A 26,629-nucleotide genomic window follows, 5' to 3' on the forward strand; every position below is an offset into this window, starting at 1 on the left:
TTTGGGAGCAAGTTTTATCTTGGAAATTCAGTGCTATTTAATTAATTCAGATGTTTAATTTTTAGTTATCAAACGTCTGAATATGTTAAGATCTAAATCCATTAAATAAAAATATTGAACTGAATTATCAAACAGGACCTTAATTACTTACCTATCGATTGGACTAGCAACTTGTCCACCCCTGACTCATTTTCCATATTTGTCAATAGGTTGGGTTCAGTCACTATAGTAATAAATTTCTATAAAAATTTTACATTATCGATTTTTTGAAAATTTGCACATATCTTGCATGAGTTAACATTTAGTTTTTTTTTTAAAATTTTTAACAAGAAAATGATGAGGTTTAAAAAGCACGGAGAGAGAAAGATATTTGAACTTAGGACCTCTACATCGTGACACTAGGTTAACATCTAATTGCGGTTTTAATATTGTAGATATATTTTGTAGATGCAAGTATGAATAAACTTATTAGAGTAACGCTCAGATTAACATCTAGTTACGTTGTAAATATATTTTATAGATGCAAGTATGAGTAAACTTATTATAGCACTCTCATCCAGAGTATATTTACAATACTAGTCTCGTCCAATTGACAGTCCTAATATTTTCACATGTCATTAAGTTTTAGGTTAGGGGTAAATTTGGAAAACAAGTGAAATACTTTGCCCCTGAAGTTTAACAAAATTACAGAGACTCACCACAAATACATGTCTCAGGACTCCGAAAGTAATTAATCGAAACTCAAAGACTACTTTCCTCTCCCTCCAACCCTCTCCTGCCTCACAAACCCAAGCCTCCTCCTTCATGCGCACATAATTATTGCCTCCCAGTTTTCCCCTTTCCATCAGTGCCTGTACTTGCATACTTGTCAAAAAGTCAACCTTGGCTTAACCAAGTGAGCTTTCTCACTTATTTATTTTTCCTCATTTTCTTCTTGAATTTCACTGTGCTCGTCTTGTGTTGTCATGCAAAATTTTTTTCTTAATCATTCAAATTATGGGTCTCTTCAGTTTGATTTAGTGTATTTGAACTTATCCCGTTTAGGGCTTTTTGGATTGCTCAAAAAGAGCCTTTTTTTTGGGGCAAAAATGAAAAGCGACAATTTTTTGTTGAAATTTGAGTGAGCCCCTTAGAACCCTGTTGTCTGTTAGTATTAAATTTGGAAAGTTTTGATCTTTCTCAAGTCTTTGATGAACCTTTATTGGCTATCGCTTCTATTCAAGTCATCTTGCAGGTTGTTTGGATCACATTGTCTGGGAAATCAGTGTGCATGGTCTGAATGGGGCTCTGATGCTTAAGGTGTGGACCTAAGATGAAGTGAACATGCAATTAATTCTTTGATTTGAGCATCCCTTTTCGCTTTATTGGGTAGTTTTGGTTCTTGTATGTGTGTCACAAGTAATAATTTTGTATGGTGGGAAGTGGATTGTTTAGCTTATGGTTGATGTTTTACTCTGTTTATATTACAAGTTACATAATTTAGAGAAATATGTTTGAGATTATAAACTTGTGTTATGAACTGATTCAGTGGCTGGACGAACTTCTTTTTTTTTTTGGTGGTTAATCATGATAAATTTTACTTGTCTGTGGCTTGCCCTGTTCTGTGCCTTGTGGACTCTCTGATTTGGGTCACTCATTGACATGGCTGCTTTAATGGTTCTTAGCTTTGCTATTCTAGGTTTTTGGGTCACTCTTGTTGTTTATTGACTTAATCCTGTATCTAGGAAAGTTAGGATTTGCCACCTTTTATGAAGAAGGTATATCCTGTTGCATGTAGATTCTTTGATATCTTGTGTGTTTGTTGCACTTCATTGCTCGAGTATTAATTCTGTTGGTCAACTTATAGCTAGTTCTACAGGTTGTATGAAGTTGCACATACTTTCAGGTTGACAAATCTGATTTGGATTTGGATCCAGTGCTCTTTGGACACATGTCTGTTGCTCCATTAATGTCTTGTACTTTTTTTACAAAAACAGTCAAGGAGTACTTGATCAGGTCTCAAGTGGAAGATAAATGATACGATTTCTCTACCATGTGATGGCAGCAAGCATCGTTTATTGCCATGAATTTATTTGAGAGAGGAAGTAACAGAAACTGTATTATACGCAAGCATCAGATTCTTGGAAAGTCTCTTCAGCTGCGTGGTGTTTTTTTTTATTGTCATTATCTTTTGTATTTATAGGAAAACCACTTGCCTTGTTTTGGAAGTACTAGAATTCCAGAATTCAGCTTAAAGTAATATACCAATTCCATTGCACCCATTTTTGTTATAAAGTAGTGAGATTAACAGCCTAGTAGCCATTTTAAGATTGTTAAACTGTTTTACAGCTGTTTGTAGCAAAATTCCATTGTTCTTGAAGTGGTGCGATGGTCATCAGCCAGCAAGTTTAGAGATGATGACTACATAAGAGGGATGCTGACGGGGTGGGAAGGAACTAGGGAGAAGAATGGAGATCTATGATGTGAGATAGATTGTTGATGCTTATCTGATTTCTGTTATCAGTGTTATGTGCTATTGTGTTGTTAAAATCTTGAGTGTTGTCTCTTTTGTTTTACTTTTTGACTTATTTCATCTCTTTGCAATGCTGAAGTGTGTCTTTTTGTTGATACTTAGCCTGTGCACTGATCTGTTGCTGGTTTATGTCATTTTTCTTTAATAATCTGATATATGTTTCTTTTGGATAATATGACCTGCAGTTTCCATTTGGCTAAAACATTTGGTTGAAATATCCTTATTCGTTGAAATTTTAAGCTGCTTTCTGGTAGGTGTAGGAGTTCATTAACACTGAGGTTCTTACCTTAAAAGAATAATTGTTGAATAATGAATCATTAAGCGATTCAAATTATGAGCTAATTCATTGTGATTATTTATGAGTTCAATTGATTCGCACTAAATTTTGTTTCCTTTTAAACTTTTTGCAGAACTAATGAATACATAGCAACTGAGCAAATGAAATATCAATCCACAGAATAATCTAGTAAACTTTCTGTTGCACTACTAAATGTTGAATTTCTGGATAATTTCATCAATAGATGTATATGATATGTGGAATTGTGGCACATAATTCTTTTGATAATCTGTACCGAGGTCAAGGATGGGTGCGCCTGTTTTCTGTGGAGGCAAAAACCTTGTATTCTATATTTCCTATTGTTGTAGTTATGCTTTTCATCTATGCGAGACACGTCTGGATGGAGCATTACTGTCTTCACCAACTTCTTTTTCAGTTATATTCAAATAGAAGCAAGAGCGTTTCTGTTGCATTTTCTTATTCTTTTGGCAATATTATATTCTTCTATTGTTTCTAGTTGATTTGTTAATTCTGACTACTATTAGCATACTCAGTGATGGAAATGTTTTGTGTCTTGTTGTTTTCCCTGAACATTACCAAACCTTCTCAAGCACCTCTAAGATTGTTCTTTTGTCTTTATGTCAGGCATTAGGTGTAAAGATAGCTGCTCTGGCGTATTAACCTTGGTACATTTCAAACTAGTCCTTTTGGATCCTGATGGAGTGCAATAAAGAAGAAGCCATCAGGGCCATGGAGGTAGCAGAGAAGAAGATGCAGAAGAAGGATTTTGTGAGTGCACGGAAGATGGCTTGCAGGGCCCAGCATCTCTATCCTGATCTCGTGAATATTTCTCAGATGATCCTGGTTTGTGATGTGCATTGTGCTGCTGAGAACAAGGTTAACAGAGGTGAGAGTGATTGGTATGGTATCCTCCAAATTGAGCCAGCAGCTGATGAGGTGGCAATCAAGAAACAATATCGCAAGTTTGCTCTTTCACTTCATCCTGACAAAAACAAGTTCGCAGGTGCATCAGACGCTTTTAAACTGGTTGGTGAAGCTCAAAAGGTGCTTTTGGATCCTGAAAAGCGGTGTTTGTACGACAATAAATGTAAAGCTCTGGGAAAATATCAAGCATCAAAGTTGGCTACACATCAAGGAAGTAGGCAGACAAATGTCAGAGGACATCCTTGGTTTCAGAACAAATTTATGAACAGTTCTACTTCTCAGTTTGTGAACCAGCAGCACCGGCAACAACAGCAACAGCAGACTCAATTGGATACTTTCTGGACCATCTGTCCTTTTTGTTCTGTTAAATACCAATACTATAAGGAGGTACTCAATAAAACTTTAAGCTGTCAAAATTGTAAGAAGGCCTTCACTGGTTATGAGATGAACCCTCCTAGTGGGATTCCTGGAGGTAATTCAAGTCAGCCTACATTTCCTCAACAGTCAGGTGCTTTTAGCAAGGGGAACTCTACTACTGTCCCACAAAGAACAAAAAATTCGTCTCCTAAAAAGGCAATGCAGGGAAGTGTCAACATTAAAAACGTAAATAGGGATTCATTCGCAGAGAAAAGATTCACTGCTACCGTTGGTGAAGAGTCTAAACTGAACAAAAACCACACGAAGATTGACAATATGAAGGGCTCAAAAGTGACTATGAAGAAAAGGAACAAATCAGCAGAATCTACTGAAAGTTGCAGCTCTGAGAGTAGCATGGAATCTGGAGCGGATGTGAATATCGAAGAAGACGGTGGTTGTCTGCCTGGTCAAAATTCTGGATATCATGGTGATCAGAACCCCCGGAGATCTACTCGTAGTAAGCAACGAGTCTCTTATGATGAAAATTTGAGTGGGGATGATGAGGCAAACCCGTCTAAAAAGTCCAAATGCAGTGGATCTTTCAATGTTGGTCGCAAAGAGGTTGAAGATAATAGTATTACCGAAGAAGCTGCCCTTTCTGCTGACATTGTAGAGGACAAAAAGGAGGTGAAAGATAAGGAAGTTTCTCCTTCTGATGAGGTTCTACAAAATGGAGAAAATGACATGGAGAATAGTTCTGATCCACAGTTGTATGAAATTCCTGATCCAGAATTTTATGATTTTGACAAAGATAGAAAAAAAGAATGTTTTGCTGTTGGACAGATGTGGGCTGTTTATGACACTCTGGATGCCATGCCTAGATTCTATGCTCTGGTCCAAAATGTCCAATCTCCCGGGTTTAAGCTGCAAATAACATGGCTAGAGCCAGTCCCTGACAGTGAGGATAAAATCAAGTGGGTTAATGAAGGCTTGCCAGTTTCTTGTGGTAAGTTCAATTATGGAAACCGTGAAAATAGTGCAGATGATTCAATGTTCTCACATCGTGTCGAGTGGAAAAAGGGCAGCCAAATGGACACTTTTGAGATATATCCCAGAAGAGGTGAAACATGGGCCTTGTTTAAGAACTGGGATGTAAACTGGCATAGTGATCCACATGGGAAGAAAGGATTTGAGTATGAGTTTGTTGAAGTTTTGTCTGATTATGCAGACAATAGTGGGGTACGTGTAGCGTATTTGGGTAAGTTGAAAGGGTTTGCATTTCTTTTTTGTCGTATATCAAGGAATGGAATCAGCTCATTCCTAATTCCACCAAAGGATATTTTCAGATTTTCCCATAAGATTCCTTCTTTCCAGATGTCCGGGAAGAAAGGAAAATGTGTTCCCCAAGGATCTTTTGAACTTGACCCTGCTTCTTTGCCTGCTACCATTGACGGAATTGATGTTTCTCAATATTTTGATACAGATGGGAGACACATGCATCCTAACGGTTCTTGTTCTGGATCTCAGGAAGATATTCTGGAGCCAAAGGAGAAATCCAGTGAACATGTTTCTCCCTCACAATTCGTTGGATTGAAGGTGGAGCCCAAAGGAAATGCTGCTTGGGCAGGTGTGGTGGATCTTATAGAAGAGTCTGAGGAAAATGAAGCTTCAGCAGATAAAGTAGAACTGAAGGCAAAGGGTGTTGGGAATTCAGTTTTAGGGCAAGCAGAAAAAGAGGATTTTCAGAACTATTCCAATGGCTTTGACAGTAGTGCAAAGGAAATTGAAGAAGACTCACCTACTTCAGCATCAGAAGCTTATGAAATTCCTGAACCAGAATTTTACAATTTTGATGCTGAAAAGGCTGAGGAAAAGTTCCAAGTTGGTCAGATATGGGCCTTGTATGGTGATGAAGACGCCTTACCCAGGTACTATGGTAGGGTTAAGAAGATAGATTTGCCTCCCAGGTTTGCATTGCACTTGACATGGCTTGTTCCCTGTTCTCTATCAAAAGATGTAATTCAGTGGACCGATAAAAAGATGCCGATTTGTTGTGGGAACTTCAAGCTTGGAAAGGGAAAACCACAAATGTTCACAAGCATTGGACCCTTCTCTCATCAGTTAAGAGTGCTATCTAAGGTTGAGAAGAATGTCTATGCCGTATACCCAGAAAAAGGTGATATTTGGGCCTTATATAAACATTGGAGATCTGAAATGACTTGTTCAGACTTGGACAATTGTGAATATGATGTTGTGGAAGTCGTGGAACGAAACGAGGAAGTGATAACCGTGTTGGCTCTAGAGTTGGTCACTGGTTTTAAGTCCGTCTTCAAGCCTCAAATAGCAGGACAATCAACAGTGACTAGGCAGATACCTTGGGCGGAGCTGCTCAGATTCTCCCACCAAATTCCTTCTGTCCGCCTGACAGAAGAGAGAGATGGCAGCCTGAGAGGTTTCTGGGAGCTTGATCCTGCTGCACTTCCAATATACTTTTTTTGCCCAAGCTGATGGTCGTCTCTCTCTCTTCCTTCAGATTTTTGTCATGTACTTAAGTAGTGCCTCCCAGACCAAGGACTTTCTTGTACGGAAGCCCTGGTTGTAACTGTAACTCGGCCAAAAAAAAAAAAAAATTTAACAGTGGGGTATTTCAGCATGCTATCGGAATTTAGGCTTAAAAATTTTTGGAATTGGCCGGTCTTTTGGGTTTAATCCTCGGAACTGTCTTAAAACTAGTTTTATCGGAATCACAATGCATGTATGGTCTTTTATCTCCTTTAGGCTTCTTTAGGATTGGGGTGCCATTGCATTATAGCATTTATTTGTTTATTTATTTTTGATAGTAAAAAGCTGGAATTCTTCCATGAAACTGAAGATTCACTACATATCCAAGGACTAATTTAAGAATCTTGTTTTCCGAAACAATTAATTAATGTCATTAAGCTTGGAAATATCCTCAATTAGAATTCCTGTTACCAAGGCGTCTGCCGTATTTAATCTGTCTCAAGAGCTGCTGATTGCGAACTTGAATCTTGATTCTGCTTCGCTGTTTTTCCACGGCTTTGCACAAGACTAGTTTGATTGCCACTGCTTCTTCATCAATGTTCTTTTATTATTTCCTGAGCTTTATCTATCGCCCAATTGGTAATACTTGCGTCGTGGCTGTTACTCCAAGCAGTGCTTGCCTTTGCTGACTTCTTGTTGCCGCTCTCACTCTCAGGATTATTGTTCCATGCTACATATATTTCCATCCTTTTCCTCACCATTGCAAAGCCAGTATAAGATACCATTAAAATTGAAAGTCAAGATCCATTAGTTAAAAAGTAATAAGAATCGTCCATTTTATGGGTGGGTTTTAAGTTTTAACACGTGATGTTACTACTGAGGGCAAATATCACATATGGTAACAAAACTATTTAGGATTAGCCAAAATAGTTATTCAACTGATTAGAACACAAATTTTGCTATCGAAACAAATATATTTTTATCAATTGAGTGATTAAAAGTCAAAGCCTTCATTAGTTGAGTAACATGAAATGTATTTATTTATTAATTAAATGGCTATCTTGGTTAAAAAAAAACCTTTGTGAATAAACTAAGATCTCATCATATTTTGCCGGCTACCAACTATATAATCTTAGGAGTAATGTGTTGCGCTGTTACAGCGATGTATAAATTCCTTCGCTAGATTTTTTTTTTTTTTTGTTTGAGGAAATTCCTTCGCTAAATTCATTGTTAATGGCTTAATTATGGTTGTCACAACGTGATGTTGTCAAACTTACTAATAAGTCAATAATAGAAGTAGTATACAAATTAACCATCGAAACTAAGGATTAAGGATTAATTCGATGCAAGAACTACTGGATATGGTAGTTTTCCTAAGGAAACATGTATCCATAATATAGCATAACTAATCACCAAAGTTAGTTTTCTCGTACAATAATCCTAAACAGAATTAGTAGCATGACTCAATAAGACCAACCCATTTATTTGACTATCGACTGTGGAGTCCAACCATCATATCATGGAAAAGACCACCGCTTGAATTTCTCTAGCATCCCGCTTTTATCATCATTATGGAAAAAAGGCACGAAAGCCAGATATCCACAAAAGCAATATGAACTAAAAAGTCGCGGGGGGTAAATAGGGACACAGCGGCGTGATGGTAAAAGGGACGAGGGACAGGAGCGGTCATCAGATGACCACTTCTCAGCTGTTCACGGTCAGGATTTGGCTTAAAAAAAATGTACGGTTCAAATTATTTCTTGTATCTCGTTTTTAATAACGTTTGTGGGACTCACAAAAATTTGTTATAAAGTTACACGTTGTGCAAATAAAGTTATACGACGTGCAAACAAAGTTTCGCGGTGTGTAAAATGCACAAAACAGCTAGGAACGATTGCCTGCCCGTGGTCTAAATGAAGTATGTAGTCAGAGCATCCTGCCACACGCATGATCCAGCATGATATCAAATCCGGCACCGGAGAAGTTGGCCTGAAATTCCATAGCTGGTCACTTAACGAAAGTGTCGATATGGGGACCATGACTGCTGTTCACGACGGCAACTCCCCCTTCTCTTCCTACTAGTTGGTTCTGCCCTGCTCGATTTTGATTTGGAGTGTCTTAATTTTGATGTAATTAGAGTGGTTGTGGTAATTATAATAATGTGATATAATGGAATAGAAAATCTTGTATAAACCTAGATTGAAATGAGTTATGGATCAAAGTAGGTACATTTCTACGATTTAGTCATCGAGTATTTGTATTACTATGTTATTATAGTTACTAGTTATCGAGACACACTCGATGCATGTGTAACTTGTTAAAAAATATTTTTAATTGAAAGAATCACAAAATAGTACAAGTGAATATAATTCTTTTATGTAATATGTAATAAAAATGTATTACACATAAATATGTATAATTGGAAGTAAAAAAATCATTAATAAGGGAGAACGTGAGAATTAAAGAGAGGTAATTTCGGTTGAATGTGATTTGTGTGTCAGAAATAATATGGTAATTTTGAAAACAAACAAAGTTAACACCAAGTTAACACTTAGGGAGGCTTTATTATTGTAGAGATACACCCAGATTTAATAAGTGCGATATTTGAGCATTTTTTTTCACCCATGCGATATGTGAACAGAATGTTTTCAACTTTTGAAGGCGTAGAACTTCGCAGCAAAAGCGTTCACGCTTTCTAACACAGTGTTCATTTTTTAACCGTTGATGAAACGAAAAATCAACCCTAATCGGTAAAGTAGGATAAGTTAAAGGCCGATTAGGAGTAATTCCGATCCCTAAATTTCCCTCCAAAATTTCTAATCCCTAAATTTTCCCTCCACTCTTCTCTCAAACCCTAAACCCTCTCCTTCGCTCAGTCCTCCCTTTTCGATCTAGCTTTCTGTGTAAGATTTTCACTCGACAATTTCAACGTTATTCATCCAAACTATTTTATTATGCTTGACCTTTTCTAGCAATTAATTATTAGTTTTTCGGGGTTTGAGTGTCGTTTACTTGTATATTTTTTAGGATATTACAGTCGTTGGTGGTATTTTGATAGATGAAGTAAGATGGGTCAGCCGGGAGATGACGATGAGAAGAAGATCGAACAAGCAGAATTCAAATCAAATTCCGATTTAAGCGATACCGAGACTCAGCCGGTTGAGAATGGGGAATTTTCTCCACCTCAATTTCATGGTAAAATTTCGATCTTTTTTTTTTTACTCTTAAAATTTGTCCTTTTTAAAAAAAATTTATTTTGTTTCAATGTTACGTTAATTTGATGAGTTTGTCCCACGTCTGAATTGGTTTGAAGAAATTTTTACAAGATAAATTTTGTTTTGTTCCAATAAAGTTGTGATTTTTTGAAATGAAGGTACAAGCCAATGCTGTATTTCAATGTGAAAAACCTTTATTACGATAGCCTTTTCGTGTTTTAATTTCTCTTCAGGTTTTTTAATTTCAAAATTGTACATTGAAAGTTGGATGTGGGTCTGAAAGTTGATTTGAAAGGTCGTACTTGGATTTCCCTCGTCTTTTCAGATGAATTAGCTGGTGAATTCGAACATGAGAATGATTGGTTACAATTTATACAAGACACATTGCCTGTGGACGATGCTTTCCCATTTGGAGATGCATTTGAGACTCAAATGGTGAATTTTGGTGATGAGACCCAAGTAGTGGATATTACTTGCGAAACCCAGGTGGTGGATCTTGGTGGTGAAACTCAAGTGTTGGATGGCCTTGATACTCAAGTTCAAATTGATAGTGATGCTGGGGGTAGTGATAAAACTGAGGTTTTGTCATATACCCAGGAGCTATCTGATGATGACCCAGCAACAAAAGGAATTGATTGTTCAGATGACCTTGAGATTACATTGGACACTGAACTTAGCAAACAAAGTGATGGAGCTTCTAAAGCACAATCCGATGCGTTATGCAATGAAGGGCGTCGTTCAGGTTGGCAGATTTTTTTTTTTAATTTAATTTTTGATAACACAATGTGTGCTTTTAATGTGGTCTCATTAATATTCATGGAAGCAAAGGCATGGGTTTAAGTGAAGTGACTATCATTTCAAACTCAAAACTAATGCATCTGTTTTTCAGGATCTATTGCGAGAACATTTACTTCAGTTCGTGCAGCGTCCATGAGAGCCTCTGGTTTGGCAGCTCGCAACATGGCTATCAAAAGAATTGATAGTAGTTCTTGTCCCAAAAAGTGCAACGATTCTCTGGATGTGCAGCCTGCTGAGAAAGATAAATCACATAGTAGTAGAGATTCACTCAAGTTGACCGATGAACTTAATCAGAAACATAGTATGGAGGATTATGATCCACGAATCAAGGAACTAGGGAATGAAAACACACGCAAGTTAGGTAGTTCAGCAGTGAGAAAACTCTTTATGGATGAGGTGGTGTCTGAGATCGAACAAGCAGATGATGGTAGGAACGGTTCTGATGGTACTGGAGGTGCGCCTCAGTTGGCATCGGAACATGATTTGGCAGGTTTAAGTTATGTAGATTCCCAAGAACCTGGAGATCTATCTCAAGCCAATGCACTTGATGTCGTGGACAAATTTCTTGAACTCAATGCGGCTGGTTCTGATCAAGATGTTACATTCTCAAAGTCAAACAGGAGAAAATCAAGATCTGTCTCTAGTGCAAAAGGGATTCAAAGTTTGGCCAAGAAAGCTGCTGTTAGAAGCTCACATGGAGGAAAGGGGATTTTCAACTGGGATGATGATCTCGAAGATGAAGGAGGGGGAGAGTTTTTCCAAAAGAAAAGGGAATTGTTCTTTGAAAATCGTAGCCTGTGGCAGAGATCTATTCCCCACTCCACAAAACCTCTATGTCTTACCTCCAAAAGTAGCTTAACCATTCCACTTGATACAGATAAGAAGAAGATAGTGGACAACACCAGAAAACTGAAGGATGCATTCTTGTCTGATTCAAGGCTGTTGTCCAAAAATTCCAGAGCAAATGAGTCTTCAAAGCCGAGAAAGGCAAGCTTTAAAAAGAATCTTCTACCAGATATGGATGAAGAGATGAGTGATGCTTCTGTGGAGAGGGTAGTAGATGCTGGTGCTCACAAGGATTTGCCAGACAAGATGGATGTGGGTTTTGACACACAAATGGCTGCTGATGCTATGGAAGCCTTACAATTTGCTGTAAGTGTGAAAGAAAATGATTGTATGAATGGTGATGAAGGTATCACAAGCGTGACAAAGAGTGCTCGCACAGATGACAGATCAAGTTTTAACGAAAGCATTACACAGAAAAGAACTTGTTCATCAGATGCTGAACTTATTACGAGACAATCCAAGAAAGCAAGGAGAACTGGTGTCAAATTAAGTAGAGAGTCATATAGTTCATCCGTTAAACAGTCTAAGAATTTGAAAAGGTCAAAGAGGGCTAAAGCAAACTTGAAGGACTTGATTACAAATGGAACTGAAAACTTAAGCACTGTTTCTAAGGTGGTTGAGCCCAGAAAGGAAGATAGAGTTCCAGCGGGAAGTGATGTTGATAATATTAATCAGACGCTTGCTACTGCATCTGCTGGTCGAAAATCTTTGAAAAGACACCCTTTAATTGAGGAACTTGGTTCTTTGACACCTATTGCTCGTCGAACTAGGGCGTCAGCAAAAGCAAGTCAATCAAAGGCTGAAAACAACTTGGATAGTTCTAGGTTGGGAAATGGTGTTGGTAAACTTAGACATAACAATGCGAGGAAAATTGGACAATCAAATCAAGATCGATGCAGCAATGTGAAAACATTTGGTTTGGAATATCCGAAAGGGAGAAGGACTCGTTCGAAGTTGCCATTGGTTAGTCAAGAAGCCGGTGCTCAAAACATTACGAGGTTTAAAAGATCAAAACGTGATGTTACAAGCAGTTCTATGAATCGAGTCGAAAATCAGGACGAGCGGACATCTGTAAGCCAAGGTAAAATTATTTTGGCTGATAGGACTGATGTCGGTAGCTCATTACATGGAAATTTGTCTAATATTCAGGAAAATGTGGTTAAGTCTATAATATCGAATCATTCAGGCATAAAAATAGATATGGATAATAGTAGATCTGCTGAAGGGGAGATTATGAATGGAAGTGAAGATGCATCACCCAAAGATAGACGTAAATCCGGGGCCTCTACAAGCACGACTCCTGTTAGTTTTACAACCCCAATAAGTGCAGCATCACCCATCTGCATGGGCGATGAATATCATAAACAGTCATGTCGGAAAAATTTGTTAGGGTCATCTCTCATGAAAGAACTTAATAGTAGGACAAATACTACCAGTCCATTATTTACAGGTGGTGTGAAGGACTTGAGGAGACGGAGAGATATGACTACTGTTCGAGCCATGTTCAGTCGCCACCTGGATGCAGATACAGTTAAACAACAGAAGAAGGTGGTGGATTGTGCTGTCTTTTGCTTAGCTATACTACTTATGTACATGTGCTGGAAAATTGTTCAAAGTTATGCATTCTCAAGTTACTTCTTTTATCACAGATTTTGGCTCGGTTTGGGGCTTTGGTAGCATCCTCTATGTCAGAGGCAACACACTTCATAACTGATGAATTTGTCCGCACCAGGAATATGCTAGAAGCTATTGCTTTTGGCAAGCCAGTGGTGACACATTTATGGCTGGAGAGTTGTGGACAAGCTAATTGCTTCATTGATGAGAGAAATTATATACTGAGAGATGCCAGAAAAGAAAAGGAGTTTGGCTTCAGTATGCCAGTTTCATTATCACGGGCATGCCAGCACCCACTTTTGCAGGTTATAACCTGAACTCATCATTTTTACTGGTTGCTGTACCTTTGTAGTCGCCCTCTTATGGTAAATCATGTGCAGGGACTAAGAGTCCTCATCACCCCAAACACAAAGCCTGGTAAAGAAATACTGGGAAGCTTGGTCAAGGCAGTTCATGGTTTGGTTTGTACTTCTCCCTGGCACTTTTGATGCTTTCACCCAAACATTTTTAGTAGCACACAAGCACGCTCCCAAATTTAAGTTTTGATTTACTTGCATGATCTCTGTGTATTTCTGTGAATTACAATTCGCTGTTTTAACCAGTACTGCATAAAAAAAAAGCTCTCGAACTTAGTTGATTATGTGTGTTTTAGTTTCTTTCCACTAATGGATCTGAAATGGCTCTGGAACATTGACTCGTAGTTGTATTCCTTAGGCGGTGGAGAGACTTGGAAGATCTGCATGGAAAGATGAAAGACTCCCAGATGACATTTTGATTCTTTCTTGTGAAGAAGACTACGAAATTTGTGTGCCCTTCCTTGAGAAAGGTTGTAATTAACTATACTGTCATTTAATAACAATTAAGCAATGCAAATACTATAGAAGTATAAAGCATAATGATATCTGCAGGTGCAGCAGTTTACAGCTCTGAGCTGCTACTGAATGGAATTGTTATTCAGAGACTTGAGTACGAAAGGTTGGTTTGTTCCTTTGCAAGAGTTGGCAAATTTATAACTGGAGCACTAGAAATATGAGCATGGTTAGATTGGCCTGAACATTTTAAACTTGATGCAAGTTATTTGTAGGCCTTAATTGCAGAAAAAAGAAAAAACTTTAGAAGAAGAATGTAAGGAGGCTCCCATTCCATCTACAGTTCACCATGAGAGTAAAATGAAAACGGCTATAATCTTGACAATTGTCCTGCTAACAGTGCCAGGGCATTCTTTAGCTTATTGGCAACCATTAACACTGCTATCTGACATTTTTGCTCTGTACACAATTGCAGGCATCGTCTATTCGTGGATAATGTCAAGAGAACTCGATCAACAATATGGTTGAAGAAAAATAGTTCCAATCAGTATCTCCCTGTTACTAAAAGCAAATAAGTTTTTTCTGTTTGAAAAATCTTGTAAAGCCAGATCCAATGTACAGTCTCAATTCATTGTCTCTTCTCTGTCTTTTGGTTCTTGTATCATGTTAGCGTTTTCATACTTGGATAAGGTTATCTTCACCTCGTCTAGTCTTGCTCTGCTGGTTTTGATGTTTTGACTTTATCATTGGAAAATTAGCATATAGATGGGTGGGTTGTGTGTTTGCCTGTTTGCTTTGAGCTGTCATTCCAAAGGGCAAGCCATGAGGAAGGGATACTATTGCATCTAAAAGTTTTGTTGCTCCTATCCTTAAAAGGGCAGTAAACGTTGAGCTGCTCCTCTATTTCGCTTTCAGTAAATGGCGTTACACGAAAGACTTCACATATAGAAGATTCAACGGAAACAATCTGTCGAAACAGCCACAAGGACACGCACGCCAAATTATACTGGGATGACTTGGAAAGTTGTTCCGTTTAAGCTGTTGACCTAGGTTTCTGATCATCAAAGTAATTGTGCAGTCTGAAATTTGCCTGACAATAATTGGTTATATGCAATAGCCTTAAGGCTTTAGTTTTTTCATACGCAAAAAGTAGCACTAATCTGAACAAGAAGAATGACATGAGGAGCATACCACGCCTGCAAAATCACCTGCACCGCTTATTCGACTTTCAGTGGTACAACACAAATTCACAATATTATCAGTTCTTCATTATGGGCTGGCAGCATCTACAAGGCTTGAGGGAGGGAGGGGGTTGACAAGAGTCAAATTTCCAACCCACCGTGGAGAATTTAGAAGCCTAACAACTTGGCACAAGTCGAGTTCTCGTTATTCTTTATGCGGTGAAGGTACTAAAATAAAAGGGGTACCATGGGTAAAGAAATGATAAGTCCAAAACCCCCTCCAGCATCTTGTTATTTTACTTCTTTTTGAAACCTTGGTGGCAAATCCTGTATACAATGTTCCGTGGTTGATATAATATTCACCTTCCTACTAACTAAACAGAATAGATTGGCAGACTCTCTCTCTCTCTCTCCAAACTCTGGTTATGCAAGGTTGGAGCTTTGTGTTACTTGAACTCTCCAGTAGAAGTATCGCATGTAAAGACAGTTGAGACTTGTAGCCAGACCAAATGCCAAAACCGAAGAAACTAATATTGCATAAACTGCGGACAGGTGAACCTGCCAAGGCCAAAAAAAGGCATGTGTCAAGGCAATTCAAAGCAAAGCTACTACACAAGATTCACTATCGCAGTATTTCCTCAGCTTGCTAAGATACAAGTGCGAGGCATGACAAGAAAATCTGAGTAAAAGGCATTCCAGATGGCAAAGCGTTGATAATCGTACCAACAACATGTACAAAGTTTGTAATAAAATTTTCACGACTCAGAGATTGGTTAGCTCAAAATTCAGGGGCTCCATGAGACACAGAGGTCGTGGCAACAGCTGTTTAATTATAACAGTTCTATTACAACAAGTGTTTTGAGTGCTACTGTCTTCTCCATCGGGAACTTTACTAGTTCAATAACGACACTCATCGGCCAGAGAATTTCGTTTGCGTTTCACACATCAGCTACTTGCTAGTTTTGTTGGAAACGTTTAGTAATATCTTTGGGCTCCCATTTGAGCCAAGGTGTTAGTAACTCCACAAATCTAAGTCAAAGCCGTCAGACTGATTAAAACTAGCGCCATATCTTATTTTTGATGATTTTTATTATTATACACAAAATAAGTTGGATAAGCCAAAAAGGGGGGAAAGAGAGAGAGAGAGATAGAGAGCGAGACAGAGAGAGAGGTCTTTAATTTTTTAGAAGACCACAAACAGCAGCAGCAATTGATATAAACAAAGCAATTAGAGGCATACAAAGTAGTAAATCAATACACTTACCCAGGAGTATAAAAAGTGGAGAATAATGGCAAGAAGTGCAAACTCAAGTGCTGCATATGTCCAAATATATTCTTTAATTGCTGCAAGAAATAAAATGATTTAAGACTGATGTTTACTATAAGTTGAACAAAAACCCCAGGAGACAAATTCAATACCTAGGATCACAGCAAATATAGATGCCAAAAGGCCCAAAGTAAAAGCAAATGGTGCAGCAATCACGAGTGCCTGGGTTTTCATGTCGCGAATCTGCACAAAAAGAGACCATGAAAATTGAAAAAAGTTGCAGATGTAATTGCCATTATACTTTTAAACTTAGTGTTGGTAATATCCCCCAACTTCTCAGCTTGAGCTGGAAAAGCTTACATTTATTGATCTATAAGTACCCTAAAATTGGTAGCAGTTGTCATATAACTAAGTTCTCTCATTATGTTCACAAAATTCTGAAGATATTGCTCTTTACATTTCACTTTTCAAGCATTTAAGTACATACATATCGCTTTCAAACAAATATCTGGAAGCCCATTTCTCCACTACCATCCCAACCCCACCTCCGAAAAACAAAAACAGAAATTGTGCCAAGGAAAAAGCCTCTGAGACTTTGTTATCTTTACTTCATATCTCACAGCCAGATTACTTACCATCAACTGCTCAAGGAAGAAGAAATAGCAAATTGTGCTAATTAAGACAAGAACGACAAAGTCCTGCCAAGCACTGTATAAGAAACATATAAATCCATTAAGAATCAACTTAAAAAGCCAAAGAGATAATTTAGAGGAATAAGAAAAAGAGTTGTACATGTCGTATTATCAAGTTCACAACCCTGAAATGTAAATTTTTAAATTAACCCTGAATTCAGGTATTCACTTTTGAGCATAGAATTTGAGCAACGATTTAAAAATATAAAAATAAATAAACTTAACTATCAACTAGCAGTTAGAGATGATATGGTGACAAGCACTGATGAATGAAATGAAAATGAACCAAGTTCCTAGAGGAGAATTTAGTAGCCCACAAGAAACAGGGTTACTTACCCAAATATTGCTTTTATTGGAAATAAAAAAAAAAAAAATTTTTGTAGGTTTTACTCAGAATTTTAAATCGTCAATTACCTTATCCTCTCTGAACTGAAACTACTTTGTCCATCCAACCTGTTATCTCTTTGAGCTGTATTTGGCACACGCAGCAAAGTTACCGGTAAATTCCTAACTTCCTGTCCACAAACTTCACAGTTTTTGTTTCCTCTTATGCTGAACCATTTAACTGCACAATCTTCATGTGTCAGTCTGAGAGCACCTTTGCAGCTGCACTCCATCTTAAGTGTGTTTCCTTCTTCACATGCTTCAAAACAGATTCTACAGATAGCTTCCTCTTCAGGAATCTCTTCATCATTGTCAGGTGGAGCAGGAGTTATTTGGTCTAACTTGCAAGAAAGAAGAAGTTTTAGAAACAATAACCAAACAAAGCCTACCAACAATCAATCTACAAAATTATTTTCCAGGATGCCAGTTAAAAAGCACTATAATCTTGCATGCAGAAGGCTACAAAAATATGAACTTAACCGTGTACAAGCCAACTAATTAGTTTAAATCACATGGACACTGAATAACATTTTTCAACATTGCAAGCAACTGAACTTAAATTTCCAAGAATGAGGTAAGCTAGAATCTTGGAGTAACAATATGAAGTCTGAAGGATACACGCATGACATACCACTATCAGCATCTGGAAGATACTCTTCAGCATTGGCAAAAGAGGCTGATCTTACAATGACTGTGTTTCTCCCAGGTACAGAGAGGGACCTTGACACAGCAGCTTTAGATGCACCAACCTGCAGCAAGTGCAGATCTTGAAGTATTGTTCTGTAAGATTACAACCTTGACAGAAAGGCACACACCTCCTGACCAAACCCCCTCCCCCCACCCAAAAAAAAAAGAGAGGAAGACGAAGAAGGAAGACTGCTGTGTTTCCATAACTACATTTATCTTGGTAAGGTGAAGATATCTGGATATATGTTTATATTTAATTATCTTAGTAAGGGGAAGATATATGGATATGGAATCATTTTGAGATGACTGCAATGATTACAATCTTACCTACAATTTGGCATCTATGTCCAACATTCAAGAGCAATGTGATAGATAACCTATATGAGTGTGGTGTAGATGTTGTGGCTCTATTCAAAATAATGTTTCTAATTTACATCTCTTACCAGCCAGGAAGAACAAAAGCAATAGCAGACTGGCAGAATTCAGGATAACAACTTACATTTGATCTTTTTCTTTCACTGTAAGTCCTTGTGGTAGTAGGTGTGGACACTGAGGGAGACAAATTTGATGCAGGCGTTACCGGAAGAGAAGTACTCTTTTTCCAAGACAGGCTTGACATGATATTAGCCAAAACAGGGCTTTCAGGAGCTGCCTTGGGGTCTGAATTAAGCAAAGAGCTTCTTTCACCATCAGCTGCAGTAAGCTTCCTTTTGAAGCTTAGAGCTCGGAGGAAGCCAGCAGTTGATGAATTGCCCAGGATACTAGGAGACTGAAGTAAACCCTTTCCACTGCGACTATTTCCAAACACGGCTGGTTTAGGAGGTATTTGAAGGGACAGATCTGCACGCCTTGCACTTGGACCTGAACTTACAACTGTATTAAGAGAATCTCTATCTAGAATGTCCTCCTGCATGTAGCACACATTTCAGAATAAGTTCTCCAGAAATATGACGCAACATGCTTATCATTTGTGAATGGGAACTAAAATATAGCTACGTCATGAATGTAAATAATAAAGCTTCATTAAAATGAAGAATTCATGTGACACCAATGCCAACTGCCAGTCAAAAGACTCGAGCAACCCTCAACAGATAGAGCATTGCAGTAGTAAAAGTTTGATGTGGATGGCAAAAATTGCCGTAACTCAATTAAATTAAGCTCTATCATGTATGCGGCGATAAAGCTATACAGCTTTAATCAAAGGAATACTTAGACAGCTTAATCCCAGCACTGATCCATCGAATTCGCACAGAATCAGAAGTAAGGTTATTAAAAGTAAATGTTAAACATTGTTGGACATTACTCAAATGTTCACCATCCCAATCTCTCAAAGAAAAGTAAAACCCTTCTAGGTGAACAGACCAAATTGTCACATTAATTAATCTGCTGTAAGACCAGAAAGGAAAGAACAAGATTATACCCTCTCAAATCATAAAATACGACAGGAAACAACAAGTGACCAAAATTAGGCTAGATGCAACTTATGGAAGGATTTTTAACAACCGATCCAGAATCCTTCAATTATAGGTTCCACAAGATAATGCACTTAAAAAACAGCAAAAAATGCCTTTTTCATTTTATAGTTTTTGCTTTCTGCCCTATTTGCAATCCCTTTTCTTAAAGAATTAAAAACAGGGAACGCAGAGAAAATAAAGTAAAAAGGACACCACAATTCTCATACGATGACTTAGATTGACTACTTAATGAAAATTGTAAAAATTCAGCAAAATTCCAGCAGAAGAACCTAAATTATAATCCCAAGAGCACAAGCAGTAATAGTGCAGTGAAGTAACCTGTACAGGTTGTGCAGGATCATCATTAGCTGAAACTGCAATTCCCACATCTGCTGAAGTTCTGGGCGATTCCATTCTCTGGTTCTCACTCATAAAAACCCGATCTTTATCGGTAAATGAAAGAGAACAAACAGTAGAAAAAAAGAAATGGAAGTCCTTTTATCTTTATCTAACAAAATATGAGTGTCTTTACATTTACCAACTCTAATCCACAAATGTTAACAGAAAGCGTTTATGTTTTCAAGTTGTTTAACGACTGTAACAAAAAAGTCGACGGGGTTTCAACGAAAAAGACTGCAGTAATTGGTGAAAGACTAATTGGAGATGAGATGATGGGAAGGGACCAAATTGCATCAGTATAAATTTCAGGGTTGCAATGTTTCGGTTCGGGTGCCGGGGAAGATGATGACAAAGAAAGTCTGAATCAGGAGCCGCACAAGCAACCTTCGATGGTGGGAAATGGTCCCCAGTTGTCATGGGAACGAATACAAATAAGGTTTCGTCGTCTTCCAGCAATTTGTTGCTTGTAGAATGTAGCGCGAAGTTACTCACTACTACACAAACACCAAGCTAGGACTGTCGTCTGGTGGATTGGGCCCTGGGGGGGGCGGGGGTTGTGGTTTGTTGGCGGGGCAGGTTATATCACCATTTTCGTCCCTAGACTTTTACTCTAAAACCAATTTTGTCCTTTATATCAATTTAGATAGTCCTCCAATTGTTTTAGAGTCTCCAATGTAAGACAAGAACGATTCTTCAATCACTATCGTAACTATCGACCCTCATCCTTCAACAATTAAAACTATAAAAGACCATGAGTAGTCATCATCCCTTATCCACCTTGAGTTTCATATGAACTCATAACAACCGCTCCAAAATCCTTGCAGTATCTTAGTTGTAGAGTGGTATCCTCCATTTTCTTTCTAAGAAAAAAAGAAAAGAACCAAAAAAGACTAAACCAACAAAAAAAAAAACAGAAAAAAAGAGGGAGTCTGAGGAACAAGGGGAGCTCACTGGCGCCGTCACCATTGCCAGAGTTACTGTCTTCTTGCTGGAACCACCACCACCGGCAAATCATCATCAAGAAAGCAATGTGAGGTTTCCATAATCCCTTTTTGTTTTAATCTCTCGTTTGAGATCAATTTTTTTGGCTACTGAAATTGCTATCTTCTTCCCGTATGCTTTGTTATGTGGATAAATGAAATTGGACAATGATACTTGCTGCAATTTCATTGTTTCTTTTTCACATTTTTCTGCCTGAATGAGGCTTGACAAGATATGTTCAGCTCAGCCATAGTCAAATTTCATAAGCAATACTCAATTTTTGTGATGACCTTAATCTATTTGACAAAATGGCTAAACGAAATACGTTTGCCGGTGAACTGACCCGAGAGAGCGTTTGAGAGACATTTCTCCTTTCAATTTTGCTTCATTTTCCGTTTGGTTCTTGATTTTATGTTTCTTTTCTTGTGGATATTGTTTCATGATTTGAGTGTGTGAGAGAGGGTGGGTTTGTGCGAGTTTCCGGTAAATCGGGACGATATTTCTGTCGAAGAAGAAGAACTATATTGTGATTGGATCATGGCATCCCAATCGAGTTCTATCCAATTATTGTAATTTTATTAACTTTTGGCCTAAAGTTATATAATTGTGGTGTAATCGTGATTTTTTAGTAATTCAAATTCACATTTACACTAAAATTGTAGTATTAATTTACATCCAGTGTGTTACTGTAAACGTAAGTGAGTGAATAGAACTGGATATCCATTATGCTTTGTAGCTTACTTCATAATTTGTTCATTTTTTAGGAGTTATTGGTAAGCAAAGATTAAATATCTATTGATTGGAAGAGGAACTGTTCTATGGCAATATTAATCATATTTAGAGAAGAAAAAAATGGTGAGTTTATTTTAAAGGTGGTGTCAAGACTCCAGTGGATGGAATGTTTCTGATTGATCTATGTAACATTTCCGCATTCTTATTTTATTCAAGCAAATAAGAGTGTCATCGAATTAAGTCGAGTTTGAATGCCACCCTATTCGAGCTTGACTTGACTAATAAACAAAGGTGTTTGAGCTAAGGATGTACGCGAGCCGAGCTGCTCGTGAGTTGAGTTTTTTTTTTTTTGGGTTGAGTTCATGCTCGAGTATAACTTGTGCTTAAAATCGAGCTCAATCGAGCATGCTTGATTATTTTTTTTTTTAAAGTTCAAACCACAAATTTTCAGTAATCCATGTGCAATTATAAAGGTCTAAACACTTAAACTAGTATTCACATGATTAAAAAGATTAGTCATGTCTAAATGGAAGTCGTGAATCCATCAATAAAAAATTAAAAGCTAAAAACTAAAAACTGAAAACTTTTGTAAATAAAAAAATTAAAATGTAAAAATGTAAATAATACTAAAAATTAAAATTAAATAATAAAAAATATTCAATTCGGCTTGATTAGGCTCACGAGCATAGCATTTTAAAACTTGAACTTGACTCGATTTGAGTCAATTTATTACTCGAGTCACTCAAGCTTGACCTCGCAGACAATAAAGTCGAGTTGAGTCGAGTTTTTCTCTGAGTTGAGAATCGAGTTACTCATGAGTAACTTGAGTAACTTGATTCATTTACACTCCTACAAAAGACAACAAAATCAATTAGAAATTGTTGAGTTTCAACTTAAACTAAAATGAGCACCACAAGAATCTTTTACTTGGAACTCAATTTCCATAAGCTCAATTTGCACTTGAGCCTGTTTGATCTGAGGGTAAGTTCGAAGCTATAAGCCTATAACCTTTTTTTTTTTTGGCTGAATTAGGCTAATTAGCCTAACCAATATAACCACAGAGAAAAAAGAAAAAAAGAAGACAAATAAAAAAGAAATTGAGGAAACAAAACAAGTTAGACGAACCAAAAGTAAAGAAAAACAGAAAATACCGAAGGCAGTGACACAACTACTCTCATTGCCACCCAACTCTCCGCCGCAACCCCTCCTCGTATAGGCGGCGCACCTCCGTCATCCGGTTTCGCCTCATGAGCATTTGAAAGTTCAAAATCTGCTGCTTTGCTAGTTTGTTGGGCTATTTTTTTTTTCTTAAACTAATTTCTTTAGCTCGGAATCTTGAACCACTTTCTATTGTGCGCAGAGAAAACAAAACAGCAAAGAAAAGGGACCAAAAAAAATAGAAGAATGAAATTTCTGGGTTGGTACGTGAAGATATCACTTCTTTCCGCCATGGTTGGAGGTTCAATGGAATTGTTCATGATCAAAACTGGCTTCTGTGTGAGAACCCTCCTTTTCAACCTCCTTGATTCTCAACTTTCAATTATTTCTTAATTTTTTCAAGATAGAAACTTTGTTACTTATTCAGAAGTTCTTTTTCAGTATTTATTTAAGTTTTGTCCTTTTTTCGCTCGCACCATTATTATTCTTGTCTTAATTTGACTAAACTTGAGGAAATGTGTTATACTTTAAAATTTTGGCTACTTAAAAATGTGATCTTTTTTCTGCGGGTTGTAGTAAAATTTGATCTCTTTTAATGGACTCAGTCAACTAATGCTTTAATGGATTAATGCTGAATGTTTGCTTGCAAATTCAGACAATTTGGGGTTTTGGATGATTAAACTTGATTAAGGTTGAAGACTTATACTACCCTTTACTTAATTGGTGGTATTTCTTTGGATTTCAGATCATGAGAATGGATGAAAAAGAGAGTCTATAAGGATGTTGTGGTTTAACGTTTATGCTTCATAAAATAGTGCTAAACGTCTGTTTTCTGTTTAATTGAATTATAAGCAGTCTACTGTTATCTGCTTCCATAGATATGGTGTTAATCATCATTTACACTGATATATCTTTCCCATGGATCATTACTTCAACATTATGGTCATTTCCTGAGCTCCCAATAGATGACTGAGCTATGGTAGTTGAGAGCTCTGTTAATGCTTCTTAGTTTGTTTTGATAAATGATTAAGCTCTAATGGTGATTAAGCTCTAATGGCTTATGGGTATGAAGCAGTATCTTTGATTTTGTAAGCAACCTTTGGTTTGTTTTAGTTGATTAAAGGGTATTTTGACTTTGTGTACATTATGTTTGATTGAGTTTCTGTACCAAGAGAAGAATTTAGAAAGTAGCAAATATGCAGTAATTTGTTCAACTTCATTTGGGTGGTTTTTACAAGTACTCCAGCTCATTAATACAATTTTTGTCTTGGCAGATGATAAAGTAACTGTTTTGGAGTCAGAGAAGAGAGTTTGGGAGAATAGTCCTGAAGCTCAAGCTAGGAGAGAAGCTTTGAATCCTTGGAGGCATGTTGATGCAGGAACTAGGAAAAGTTCCTAGGCCCTAGCTACGTTTTGGAGGTCTTCTTTCCTAAATATTCCTCTCATAGTCCATTCTTAAATTCTGTCTGATGGTGACTGTAATTCACAAATCAAAATACATGCCAAGTGAAACTATTTAAAGTAGGAAGAATGGAACTTGACTGTTCTATTAGAGATATAATTTTCTAATTTAGCCTACAGCATCTGATATTGTTTGCTGTCATGTTCAATACACAGGGTCTGAGCACCTAGTCTTTCACAAATTTTGATTCTTATGTTGAGTTTCATCCTCAAAAAGCAAGTGATATTTGCACTCCAAGACTAGCTCTTGGCACTCCATTCTAGCATTTTATTACTTGAAGAAAGGTGGAGTGCCAGAGGATCATTTTGTAGTGCAAATATCATTTACCTCAAATATTCAAAGAAATTCAACTAGATATAATGTAATAATTGGCATCTATTGATAAATTTGTCTATTTTCTCTTTCTTCTAGATGGTTGTTATTAGAATGTTACATAAGCTGAAGCACTAAAGCAACATTTTCGCTTTCTGCTCTTCCTTTTGTTAACTTAAAGAAGCAGCTATTTGAAATCTTAGCAAAACTTGACCAACACTGAATTTCTCATGATCAAACTAACAAAGTGTTTGCCTTCCCTACGGGTTGTTGTGCTTTATTGCAATACTCTTGTAGAAGGCTTGTAAAGCAACCACAAAATGTTCGATTTAGACCAACTTACCAAAAGCTGAAAATGAGTTTAATTCAATTTTGTCACTCAAATTGTAAGTGAATTTTCCTAGTAAACATAGAGCTCAAATTAAGGTGTAGTTGATGTAGTCAAATGAATTTACGAGCAAAACATTTACATGATGGTCTGGGTGAGTTTGAGGGTCTTGGGTCTTGGACGTTTGTTAAACTGAAATAGATGTGGACAAAACAGATGCCTTGTATCCTTTTTCAATCTTACTATTTAGAAGGGGGATATCAAATTTATTTTAAAGAGAAGTTATCCTGAACTTTATCGCAATTTTTCTTTATATAGTTGACATCAACACAAGGGTGTCTAATGAATTTGTGCTATGTGAAACATACGTTCATATGGCCAGAACATGTTGTTAGCTTTTCACTGACAATGGAATAATAATTCCATTATGTTTTCATGATCTTGGAGAATGTTGTAAGATTCAGGTTATTGTTTTCATGGGATTCCTTTTTCCACTTGCAGTTGTGCAGGCACTCAGAATTTTGTTTTGAAGATCATCATAAAGGCTACTTCAGCCGATAGGATTGAAATTTTCGCGGAGGGTTTCATGAACTTTGCTGAGTATTCTCTGGTTTGCATATTGGAAGCACACTTCCAGATTATGATAATTTTTAGTTGTAGTTGGACTCGGTTGTCGAATCTTAATTTACTTTCATACCTTTGATCATTGTTAAATGACTGTGTAGCCTGAACTACCATACCTCATTGGGGGATGGTGAAAATTTTGCTTTTTCTTATTTACGACTTGTCAGATTATTGAAGTAAAGGAGACATAGAAGGGTACCATACTCCATTAGGCTTGTCAAATCCTTGGCTGTGTCAAATTTTTGAAGTGGTAAATCGTCGGCAGAACCCAAATGAATTGATAGTGGCGCATTAGCACTAGATGTAACTTAACCCGCATCTAGAAATTGAGATCACACAGCACTCAAGCACATCAGGTAAGCCTCCAAATCAAAGCCATGCAAAGTGTTTATTGAATTGCCAAAAGTTACAGGTGCTTCACGAAAAACTCCACCATTAAAATTAGTCTAACCCCTACATGGAGTGGAGTGTTGAAATAATCATATCCCACTTAACTGAGAGTACTAAGCAAGACTTTGAAACTTCTAACATTACACCAGTTAAAGTCATCATCATATTAATTAGCATCACAAAAGAATGCAAATAAATAGGCTCTTAAAGCACTGTCCAGCCAGCGTTCTCGTACTTTTCTTGCTTGACGGCGATGGATTGGAGGTGCAGTAGTCAATTGTACCATTTTCTTTTTCTCTTGGAGGCCAGTGGAGATTCCGAGGGTAATCCCAATTCCCTTGAAAATGCTGAAGCAAGCTTGTGCTATAGTATATGCAATCTTATGTGGATGAATTTTCTTGACGGGCTTCCTTTAGCTGGTGATCAAGATGATGCAGAATCATCCAGTTCCAACGAGCTCAGGGAATTCGATGGTAAAGATTTTAGAGATTCAAATGATGCTGTGGTCAATTATGATCCAGAAGAGGTGATAGAAGAATCAAGACTTGGTACTTTTGTTGAACGTATCGGTACGGAAGTGGAGCATGAAACTGAGGGAGACAGGCTTTTCTGGGAGACTTGCTTGGCAGCTGGTTTTCCATGAATCGTAGTAATTATTTGAAGTTTTAATACAGCATTTTTTTTCTTAAACATTTCTTCTTCT

General features: G+C 37.4%; 4 protein-coding genes across 12 annotated transcripts; 3 read left to right on the forward strand and 1 right to left on the reverse strand.

The window, feature by feature from the left end:
• Positions 1-748: 748 nt before the first annotated feature.
• On the forward strand, positions 749-6,863 carry LOC113738150 (uncharacterized). 6 transcript variants are annotated; one of them, XM_027265348.1, is made up of 4 exons: positions 749-895; positions 1,224-1,299; positions 2,329-2,462; positions 3,435-6,863. In XM_027265348.1, the coding sequence occupies exon 4, from the start codon at positions 3,507-3,509 to the stop codon at positions 6,597-6,599; it is 3,093 nt and encodes a 1,030-aa protein (XP_027121149.1). In that variant the 5' UTR covers positions 749-895; positions 1,224-1,299; positions 2,329-2,462; positions 3,435-3,506; the 3' UTR covers positions 6,600-6,863. The 6 variants fall into 6 exon arrangements, with proteins under 6 accessions (XP_027121149.1, XP_027121148.1, XP_027121152.1 ...); XM_072084224.1 differs by having other exon boundaries at positions 750-895; positions 1,235-1,299; XM_027265347.1 differs by lacking the exon at positions 2,329-2,462.
• Positions 6,864-9,272: 2,409 nt separating this feature from the next.
• LOC113736417 (uncharacterized) lies at positions 9,273-14,578 on the forward strand. Of its 4 annotated transcripts, XM_072084226.1 has the most exons (10): positions 9,273-9,496; positions 9,631-9,788; positions 10,134-10,550; positions 10,698-12,533; positions 12,903-13,000; positions 13,102-13,371; positions 13,447-13,527; positions 13,781-13,892; positions 13,975-14,041; positions 14,351-14,578. In XM_072084226.1, exons 2-10 carry the CDS (start codon positions 9,662-9,664, stop codon positions 14,448-14,450), a joined length of 3,108 nt encoding a protein of 1,035 aa, XP_071940327.1. In that variant the 5' UTR covers positions 9,273-9,496; positions 9,631-9,661; the 3' UTR covers positions 14,451-14,578. The 4 variants fall into 4 exon arrangements, with proteins under 4 accessions (XP_071940327.1, XP_027119169.2, XP_027119170.2 ...); XM_027263368.2 differs by having other exon boundaries at positions 9,274-9,496; positions 9,621-9,788; positions 10,698-13,000; XM_027263369.2 differs by having other exon boundaries at positions 9,274-9,496; positions 9,652-9,788; positions 10,698-13,000.
• A 543-nt stretch (positions 14,579-15,121) lies between these two features.
• LOC113738152 (uncharacterized) lies at positions 15,122-20,487 on the reverse strand. The gene is made up of 8 exons (XM_027265352.2): positions 19,880-20,487; positions 18,586-18,993; positions 18,031-18,148; positions 17,430-17,736; positions 16,959-17,031; positions 16,476-16,566; positions 16,321-16,400; positions 15,122-15,614 (listed from the first exon to the last, which is right to left on the reverse strand). Exons 1-8 carry the CDS (start codon positions 19,970-19,972, stop codon positions 15,480-15,482), a joined length of 1,305 nt encoding a protein of 434 aa, XP_027121153.1. The 5' UTR covers positions 19,973-20,487; the 3' UTR covers positions 15,122-15,479.
• Positions 20,488-20,594: 107 nt separating this feature from the next.
• LOC113738153 (uncharacterized) lies at positions 20,595-25,758 on the forward strand. Its single transcript, XM_027265353.2, has 4 exons — positions 20,595-20,969; positions 23,013-23,147; positions 24,085-24,229; positions 25,414-25,758. Exons 2-3 carry the CDS (start codon positions 23,057-23,059, stop codon positions 24,207-24,209), a joined length of 216 nt encoding a protein of 71 aa, XP_027121154.1. The 5' UTR covers positions 20,595-20,969; positions 23,013-23,056; the 3' UTR covers positions 24,210-24,229; positions 25,414-25,758.
• The last annotated feature ends 871 nt before the right edge of the window (positions 25,759-26,629 follow it).

Source organism: Coffea arabica, chromosome 3e, assembly GCF_036785885.1.
Source record: "Coffea arabica cultivar ET-39 chromosome 3e, Coffea Arabica ET-39 HiFi, whole genome shotgun sequence".
NCBI lineage: Eukaryota > Viridiplantae > Streptophyta > Magnoliopsida > Gentianales > Rubiaceae > Coffea > Coffea arabica.

What these genes read in the sequence shown, in the direction of transcription:
- LOC113736417 (XM_027263368.2), top strand. Translation starts at nt 9,662, where the DNA reads ATGGGTCAGCCGGGAGATGACGATGAGAAGAAGATCGAACAAGCAGAA. An exon ending in CAATGAAGGGCGTCGTTCAG is followed by an intron (nt 10,551 to 10,697) that starts GTTGGCAGATTT and finishes TCTGTTTTTCAG; the next exon opens with GATCTATTGCGAGAACATTT. An exon ending in GCCAGCACCCACTTTTGCAG is followed by an intron (nt 13,372 to 13,446) that starts GTTATAACCTGA and finishes AATCATGTGCAG; the next exon opens with GGACTAAGAGTCCTCATCAC.
- LOC113738153 (XM_027265353.2), top strand. Translation starts at nt 23,057, where the DNA reads ATGAAATTTCTGGGTTGGTACGTGAAGATATCACTTCTTTCCGCCATG. An exon ending in CATGATCAAAACTGGCTTCT is followed by an intron (nt 23,148 to 24,084) that starts GTGTGAGAACCC and finishes TTGTCTTGGCAG; the next exon opens with ATGATAAAGTAACTGTTTTG.
- LOC113738152 (XM_027265352.2), bottom strand. Translation starts at nt 19,972, where the DNA reads ATGAGTGAGAACCAGAGAATGGAATCGCCCAGAACTTCAGCAGATGTG. An exon ending in GTGAAAGAAAAAGATCAAAT is followed by an intron (nt 18,149 to 18,585) that starts GTAAGTTGTTAT and finishes CACTTGCTGCAG; the next exon opens with GTTGGTGCATCTAAAGCTGC. An exon ending in TTCAGTTCAGAGAGGATAAG is followed by an intron (nt 17,032 to 17,429) that starts GTAATTGACGAT and finishes TTTCTTATACAG; the next exon opens with TGCTTGGCAGGACTTTGTCG.
- LOC113738150 (XM_027265348.1), top strand. Translation starts at nt 3,507, where the DNA reads ATGGAGTGCAATAAAGAAGAAGCCATCAGGGCCATGGAGGTAGCAGAG.